Raw genomic sequence first — 8584 nt, 5'->3', positions numbered from 1 at the left:
CCTTGCCTGTCCTGGCTTTGCCTGTCCTTGCCTTTCGTGTCCTTGCCTGGCTTGCCTTGCTTTGCCTTGCCTTGCCTTGCCTGCCTTGCCTGGCTTAACCTGGCCTTGCATTGCCTGTCCGGGACTGGCCTTGCCTTGTCTTGCTTTGCTTTGCCTTGCTTTGCTTTGCCTTGCTTTTCCTGGCCTTGCCTGGCCTGCTCTGTCCTGGTTTGTCCTGGCCTTGCCTTGCCTGGTCTGTCCTGGCTTGTCCTAGCCTTGCCTTGCCTTGCCTTGCCTGGCCTTGCATTGCCCTGATTTTGTAATACCTGGCCCGGCCTGGCCTTACCAGGCATTCCATTGCCTGTCCTGGACTTGCTTTACCTTGTGTTGCCTTGCCTTGTCTAGCCTTGCCTTGCCTAGCCTTACCTTGCTGTGCCTTGCCTAGCCTTACCTTGCCTTGCCTTGCCTACACTTACCTTGCCTTGCCTGGCCTTGCCTTGTCTGGCCTGGCCTTGCCTTCCCTTGCCTTGCCTTCCTTTTCCTTGCCTTGCCTTGTCTTGCCTTGCCTGGCCTAGCCTTACCTGGCCTTGCATTGCCTATCCTGGACTTGCCTTGCTTTCCCTTTCCTTGCATAGCCTTGCCTTGCCTTGCCTTGTCTTGACTTGCCTTGACTTGAATTGCCTTGCTTGGCCTGGCCTGGCCTTGCCTTGCCTTGTTTTAACTCCCCTTGCCTTGTATTGCCTTGCCTTGCCTGGCCTTGCCTGGCCTTAGCTGGCCTTGCATTGCCTGTCCTGGACTTGCTATGCCTTGCATTGTCTTGCCTTACATAGCCTTGCCTTGCCTTGCCTGGCCTTTCCTTGCCTTGACTTACCTGGCCTAACCTGGCCTTGCCTTGCCTGGCCTGGACTGGCCGTGCCTTGTATTCCCTTACCTGGCCTTACCTGGCCTAGAATCGCCTGTCCTGTGGTCTCCTTGCATTGCCTTGCCTTCCATTGCTAGATGTGCCTTGCCTTGCCTTCCGTTGCTAGACGTGCCTTGCCTTGCCTTTCCTTGCCAGCTGTGCCTTGCCTTGCCTTGTTTTAACTCCCCTTGCCTTGTATTGCTTTGCCTTTCCTGGCCTTGCCTGGCCTTACCTGGCCTTGCATTGCCTGTCCTGGACTTGCTATGCCTTGCGTTGTCTTGCCTTACCTAGCCTTGCCTTGCTTTGAATTGCCTTGCCTGGCCTGGCCTGTCATGTCCTGGCCTGGCCTTGAATTCCCTGGCCTTGCTTGGCCTATCCTTGCCTGGCCTGGCCTTGCCTAAACTGTCCTTTTCTGTCCTTACATTGCCATGATTGGCCTATCCTGGCCTCTCCTGGCCTGACCTTGCTTGGCCTGGCCTTTACCTGCTTGGCTGTGCCTGGCCTGGCCTTACCTGGCCGTGCTTGGTATAACCTGACCAAGACTGGCATGGCCTGGTCTTGCCTTTCCTTGCCAAGCCCTGCCTTGCATGGCCTAACCTGGCCTGGCCTTGCCCTGGCTGGCCTTGATTGGCCTGAGCTTGCCTGCCCTTGCCTGCCCTTACCTGTCCTGTGCTGCTACTACTGTATGGGCCTTGCCTTGCCTTACCTGTCCTTTACCTGTCCTTGCATGGACTGGCCAGTCCTGGACTAGCCTTGCCTGGCCTGGTCTGGTCTTCCCTTGCATGGCTTGGCCTGGCCTGGCCTTCTCTTGCCTTGCCTTGTCTTCCCTTGCCTTGCCGGGCCATGCCTTCCCTTGCCTTGCCTTTCTTGCCTTGCCTTGCCTGGCCTTTCCTTGCCTTGACTTACCTGGCCTAACCTGGCCTTGGGTTGCCTGCCCTTGACTGGCCGTGCCTTGCATTGCTTTACCCTGACTTACCTGGCCTAGCATTGCCTGTCCTGGAGTGGCCTTGCCTTGCCTTGCCTCGCCTCGGCCTCGCATGGCCTGACCTGGCCTGGTCTTCCCTGGCCCTGCCTGGCCTTTTCTGGCCTGACCTGGTTTTGCTTTCCCTGTGATTTACTGGCCTTGTATTGCCTTTATTAGCCTGGCCTGGCCTGGTCTGGACCTGACCTGCTTGGCCTTGCCTGGCCTTTCCTTACCTAGCCTTACCTGGCCTTGCATGGCCTGTCTAGACCTGGACTAGCCTTGCCTTGCCTAGCTTTACCTTGCCTTAACTGTCCTTGCCTTCCCTTGACTGACCCGGGCTGGCCTTCCCTTCATGGGCCTTGCCTTCCCTTACCTTCTCTTGCCTTGCCTCTCCTGGCCTGGTCTCGCCTGTCTCTCCTGCCCTAACCCTAGCCCTAACCCTAACCCTAACCCTAACCCTAACCCTTGCCTTGCCTCAATCTCCCCTCTATTTCACGTTAAAGCCATCCCCCTTGTCCCATCCCCACAGGCCCTTGCTCTCCCCACAAGAAATGAGGGCAGATCCCAGGATCATCCCTCGGAAGCCGCAGCGCTCCGCTGCCGGCTCAGCCAGCCCAACTCACACACCGAGTCCAAAGCAGCCACTCTGGGGAAGTCTCTTGAGGTGTTCTGGCAACTCCTACAGCACCCCAAGATCGCCATCGCCACCCACCTCGTTGCACGCTCCTCTGTCCACAGGCGCCACCGGCTCCGAGACACCAAGACAGGAACCACCAGAGGAGCTGCTCTTGCCTCCTCCACCGGTAGCTTGTGTTCCGTGGGGTAGCTGTCGTCTCCAGTGCCTCCTCTGAAGGGTTCCATGGGGTTCTGTGACCTCACGCACCTGAACAAGGGGAGTTCCAGAATCAGCCACCCCTGTGGTCTCCATGTCCCCAAGGTCATTGTGATGCAGGAGCTCTGACTGGGTCCATGGGGTGCTCTGGAGGTGCTGCAGGCATTCTCTGGGATTCTCTAGGGGTATCCCCAGGATGCCCTGGGAGTGCACAGAGACACAGGGCCGTGGAGCAAGCTGCTCTAGTGGAAGGTGTCCCTGCCCGTGCCTTTGGGGGTTGGAGCTGGGTGAGCTTTAAGGTCCCTTCCAGCCCAGCCCAGCCCAGTCTGGGATTCCATGATTCTCTGCTGTGCCAATGTCGGTCCCTCTCCACTCCTTGTAGGTGGCCGTGACGCCCTGTTCCATGGCCCACGTTGAGCTGTGACCCCTCGCATGCTCCACCTCCGGACCAAAGGCACTGAGGAAGAGCAGCCCGTGAGGGACCTCCCCGAGCCGGCTGGGCAGAGGCTGGTCCCCCCGCAGCGACTCCCGGAGCACCCCTGGGTGCCCTCAGCTTCCAAAACAAGGGGGAGAGGGTCCTCAATGGACACAACCTCCCATCCCCCACCCGGGGGTGTCAGGGGTGGGGACCTCCCCCCTCTTTATACCCGGGATGGGAGAGGGGAGGATAAAGGGGGGATGGGGGGGGGGTCGATTCGAAGCCTTATTGACAGGTGGGGGGCGGAAGGGGAGGGAAGGCGGGAGGCGTCACCTTAAGAATGTATAAAACGGAAAATTAACCAATAAATAAAAATTTCACAGGAAATCGAGGCCTCTTCTCCCCCCTTCCCCCGCATTTCGGCCTTTCCCCATCCCCGTTTGGCGATGCTCGTCGCACTTCCGGGTTGGTTGCTAGGCAACAGGGTCTCCTCGTACCGCTTCCCGCGCGTTGCCAGTGAGCTTCCACCGCGCTGCGCGTTGCCAGGCAACCCTGCCCCCCCCCCCCACCTTGTTCTGTCGACCGTTGCCCAGGCAACAGCCAATCAGCTCTGAGCTCCCCAACTCGTGTCCCCATTTAACCCCATCACGGCTGGCCCCCCATGGCCCTGAATATGGGGCTTTTCCTTGCCCCTGCCCCCCATTTGTCCCCTCTTCTCCTCCCCCCCTTATGCCCCCCATTCCCCCTCCCCTTTTTCCCACCCCCATTCCCCACATTCCTGCCATTTCTCCCCCTCTCCCTCCATCCCTCTCCATTTCTCATCCCACCGTTACCCCCCCCATTTACATGCAATTAGCATAGGACCTGCTTTGCTCACACGCAGTTCATGTATGGTTGAACTTATTTAAATGTTACTAACACAGACACTTCCTTATTTACATGTTATTAATGGAGGGCCTACTTAATTTGCATCCTTTTAGTGGAGGACCTGCTTTATTTACATGTCATTAACATGGAGCCACTCGTATTTGCATGTTCTTACTGTAGGACCTCCTGTATTTACATGGTGCTGTGCCAGGACCCTCGAGGCACTGCTGGACCCGAATGGACAGCGCCTGCAGCTGGGGGAGGAGCTCGGCCATGGCCACGCCCTCCGCGGGTGCTGCAAATGGACGGGGTCAGCGCAGGCCACACCCTCACCCCCCAGCTCGTCCCCCTCACTCACCGCGGGGTGGGCAGGGCTTCTCGGGTCCCGCCCCTTGCGCTGACCACGCCCCTTGTGCTGACCTCACCTCCTGCAGCTGCTCCAGCTCCCCCTGCAGCTCTGCCACCATGAACAGCGCCCCCTGTGCGGGCTGAGGCACAAACACCCCTGAGCAACGGCCCCGTTGCCTTCCCCCCTTTATGTCCCCTCCTTCCATTGCCCCGCCCCCCTTTATGTCCCCTTCTCGCATTGCCCTTCCCCCTTTATGGCCTTCCCCCTCTTTATGACCCCTGCCCCCTCTATGGCCCCTCCTTCCAATTCCCCTCCCCCTCTATGGCCCCTCCTTCCAATTCCCCTCCCCCTTTATGGCCCCTCCCCCACCTCACTCTCTGCCATTCCTAGGGCACATCTGATTGGCTGCAGTGGGCTGTGGGCGAGGCTAGAGGGAGAATGGAGGGGTCAGCACAGCCCTTCCCCCTCCTCCCCCACCACCCTCCCCCCCCCCCCCCCCCAATTCACTCACCTTGGGGGGAGGGGCACCCTCTCCTTTCCCAGCATGCTCAGCGCTTCCTGCAGCCGCTGCCCTTCCCCCTGCAGCCCTGGGGGGAGCCGCACAGCTCCTCGGGCCTGAAAGGGGCGTGGCCAAAGCTCTGAGGCCTCGCCCACTCACCATTAAGCCCCGCCCCACTTCCCTCCCCCTCATTACTCACCTGGGCCTACAGGGGGCACAGCTGAGCCCGGAGCTTCTCATTGGATGGGGCCAGAGCCCGGAGCTGGATCCAGCAGCGGGACTGGAAGGGGTGGAGAGGGGGGACACAAGGAAATGAGGGACCCCAAAGCCATGGGAGGGACCCAAATACCCCCTCAAGACCCCCAAACACCTTAAATATCGCCCCATATTTCTCCCCAAAACCTCTCCCTTCACCCCAAACCAATCCAGAACCCCAGATCTCCCTCCCAGCAATGCTGAATCCCCCAAATCCCCCCTAAAGCCCCAAACTCCCCCAGATCATCCCCTATAGACCCAAAATCCCCCTCCAGGACCCCCAGATATCCCTCATCCCTCCCAAAAAGTGGTGCTGGGACCCTTTAGGGACCCCAACCCCTCCCCATAACCATCAAATTCCACCCCCCAGACCCCCCCAAGCCCATCAGGACCCCCCCGAAATCCCCACATTCCCCCGTTGGCACCCACCAGCCGCTGCTTCCCCTCCTGCAGCTGCCTCCTCAGTGGCCCCAGGGCAGCTTCTGGGGAGTCCATGGGGCTGCCCCGTAGATCCTGGACCTGCTGGATCAGGGCCTCCTGAGCCCCTGAGAGCCCCGCAGCCTCCAGCGTCAACCTGGGGGGCAACTGGGCCCCAAAGCCAAATGTTGAGGGGAGTTTGGGAGGCCCAAAGGGGTTCAAGAACCCTTTTTGGGGGGGGGAACGGGAGCATAAAAGGACTGCAGGGACCATGGAGGGATTGGGGGCACCCCAAAAGGTCCCAGCATTGGGTTTAGGGAGAATCTGGGGGGGCTTTAAGGACCCCTATGAGCCCAGCACCCACTTCAGAAGGAAACCCAGTGGGGTTTAAAGTACAGAGAGGGTCCCTAAAGGGTTCTGAGGTTCAGGAGTGGGGAGGAAAAGGTCATGGGGGAGAGCCCAGGGGCAGTTTTGGGGTGCAGGGGGAGAAACCGGGCTGCAAGACGCATTCAGGGGGTCCTTGAGAGGGTTTTGGGTGAGGGACTCCATAGGGAGGTTTTGGGGTGCAGGGGAGTTGTTTTGCGGTGCCGTGTGGGTTCTGGGGTGCATGGGGGTGGTTTTACGGTGCAGGGGGTGTGTTTTGAGGTGCAGGGGATAAGGTTTTGGGGTGCAGAGGAGATGGTTTGAAATGTAGTGGATTGTTTTTGGGTGCAGGGGGGATGGTTTTGGGGCGCAGAGGGGGTGTTTTCAGATGCAGGGGGTGTGCTTTGGGGTGCAGGGGGAATGGTTTTGAGTGCAAGTGGGTGGTTTGGGGTGCAGAGGGGTGGTTTTGGGGTTCAGGGAGGTGTTTTGGGGTGCAGGGTTTTACCTGGCAGCCTGCTGGGCTTTGGGGTCCCCCTCCAGGTGCTGCTGGATCTCCTCCTGCAGCTGGAGGAGCCGGAGCCTCAGGGGGGACAGGCGGGAGGCCAAGGAGTGGATGAGGTCCCAGAGTCCCCCCACATCCACCCAGCAGTCCTGGGAGGTGCAAAGGGGGGATCCCACATCAATGGGGAGCTCCGAGCCCTAAAGCACCCCCAAATGTGCCCCTCAAGTCCCCCCATTTACCTGGATGAGGGTCTTCATAGGGGGCTGAGCGTCAGGGTTGGGGTCAAGGTCAGGGCTGATTTTGGGGTATCCCTTCCTGCAATGGAACAACGGGGAATGGGGGGGAGGACGCAACCCCGCCCCTCGGTTGGCTCCACCCACCGGTAGCCCCGCCCCTTCCCTAGTGCCCTGGGGCCACACCCTCAGAACCTTATAAGGGAAGTCCTGCCCCCTTTAAGCCGCACCCCCAGCAGCCCACTGGCTCTGCCCCTTCCCCAAGCTCCACCCCCTCCCAAAGCCCCATTTCTTAAGTCCCTCCCCTCTCCTAAGCTCCTCCCCCTAAGCCCCACCCCTCATAAGCTCCTTCAGGGCCTCCTCCCGCAGCTTGCACACGGCCTGCGGGGGGAGGGCAATGGGGGCGTGGCCACGCACAGACCCCTCCCCCGTCCATAAGCCCCTCCTCCTTCCCAATAAGCCCCGCCCCTTCTTACCGCCAATTTCGACGTTAGTCCCACCTTTGGCCCCGGCTCCCTGCAAGCGCAGAGCATCATGGGAATGCTGCCCCCCGCCTCCATTGGGATACCCATGGGGAAGCCCCGCCCACTCCTCGCTTACGGGTGGGCGGAGCTTATCTGGGCCCCCTCCCTCCGCAGCCCCTCCTGCACCGCCTCCACCCCCAGGGCGCGAAGCTCCGACCCTCGGCGACGCTCCGCCCCCTGGCTGTTAAGCTCCGCCCCCAGTGCCTCTTCTACAAGGAAACAAAGGGGGCAGAGCCTCAGGTCAGGTGACCGGTAGCCACGCCCCTTTACCCCCCATCCCACCCCACAGTCAACTCACCCAGCTCCAGCACCGCTTCCCCGGCCTCGCCCACGGCCCCGCCCATCACTTTAAGCTCCGCCCTCACCTGCTCCAAGGCCTCGCGCACTTCCATATAAGGGCTTGACCCCGCCCCTCGCTGGGGAGAGACACCAAAGGTCACCTGAGGACACCACCCCCCCATCCTTAAGCACCATTCTTTCTCCCTCCACCACCCCTCAAATTTGCACCCGCGCCCAAATCTTGCCCCCCCCCATCCCTCTGGGACCCCCAAAAACCCCATACAGCCCCCCAAAAACCCTCCCCCCCCCAAACCTGAATCTCCTCGAGGTGCTGGTACCTGAGCCCCGAGTTAAGGAGGAAACGGGGGTTAAAGGAGAGGTTGGGGGGGGTCGGTGGGGGTGTCATGGGAGGGAATTGGGGGTTCCTGGGGATCCCAATGGGATTTGGAGTTGTCCTAAAGGAATTTGGGGCTCCTGTGCATGGATTTGGGAGGAGAAAAGAGGTTGGGGGGGGTCACAGGGGGAATTGGGGGGTGCTGGGGTGGGTCTTGGGATCCCAATGCAATTTTGGAGGGGTTTTGGAGGCTCTCCAAGGAGCTTGGGGGTCCCCAGAGGGGGCAGCTTTGGGTCCCCCCCCCTTTTTTGGGTGCAGCGGACACCACAGCAGGTTCCCTTTGATCTTCTTCACATTCCTATAGGAACACACACACACACCCCCCCCGCCATGTATTTTAGGGACCGATCCGAGGTTTGGGGTCCCTCCAGATGTTGCAGTTCCTCCCCCCAGATGTTGGGGTGCCCCCCTCACCGCGGTGCCGCACGTGGCCCATGATGTACTCCCGGATGGGGGCACAGGGCCCCGTGCACAGCCTGGAGGTGGGGGGGAGACAAAGAGAGGGGGTCAGGAGCACCCCAACCCCCCCAGGACCCCAAAAGCCCCCACTGGGGGGTCCCGCGGGCTCCAACCTGCGCAGCTCGGGATCGGAGGGGAGCTCCAGCTCCGCCATGATGGGTGAAATTGGCGCGCTGGGAGCGCCGCGCGGCACGACGGGAGTTGTAGTCCAAGCCGGGCGCCGCCTTAGTGGTGCTGTATGGGTGTCGCACTGCATCATGGGAGTTGTAGTCCAGGCTGGGCGACGCCCTCGTGGTGCTCTATGCGTGCCGCGTGGCATGATGGGAGTCGTACTACCGCCTGGCGGCTG

General features: G+C 60.7%; 1 protein-coding gene across 1 annotated transcript; it reads right to left on the bottom strand.

Annotated features, from left to right (window-relative positions):
• Positions 1–4157: 4157 nt before the first annotated feature.
• LOC133263677 (uncharacterized) lies at positions 4158–8230 on the bottom strand (the record flags this gene model as incomplete). The annotated part of the gene is given in 13 exon segments (XM_061443538.1): positions 4158–4256; positions 4320–4449; positions 4680–4737; positions 4822–4925; positions 5009–5089; positions 5494–5638; positions 6350–6495; positions 6586–6661; positions 7180–7312; positions 7402–7519; positions 7696–7720; positions 8042–8078; positions 8194–8230. Coding segments are annotated over 13 exon segments (1189 nt in total), but the record flags the coding sequence as incomplete, so codon positions are not given.
• Positions 8231–8584: the final 354 nt, after the last annotated feature.

Source organism: Pezoporus flaviventris, unplaced genomic scaffold (genome assembly GCF_033815535.1).
Source record: "Pezoporus flaviventris isolate CSIRO_AGI_PZ_B2104156 unplaced genomic scaffold, CSIRO_AGI_Pfla_v1 ptg000403l, whole genome shotgun sequence".
Taxonomy (NCBI): Eukaryota; Metazoa; Chordata; class Aves; order Psittaciformes; family Psittacidae; genus Pezoporus; species Pezoporus flaviventris.
The sequence above is the reverse complement of the archived record's forward strand: the minus strand, read 5'-3'. Positions and strand labels throughout refer to the sequence as shown.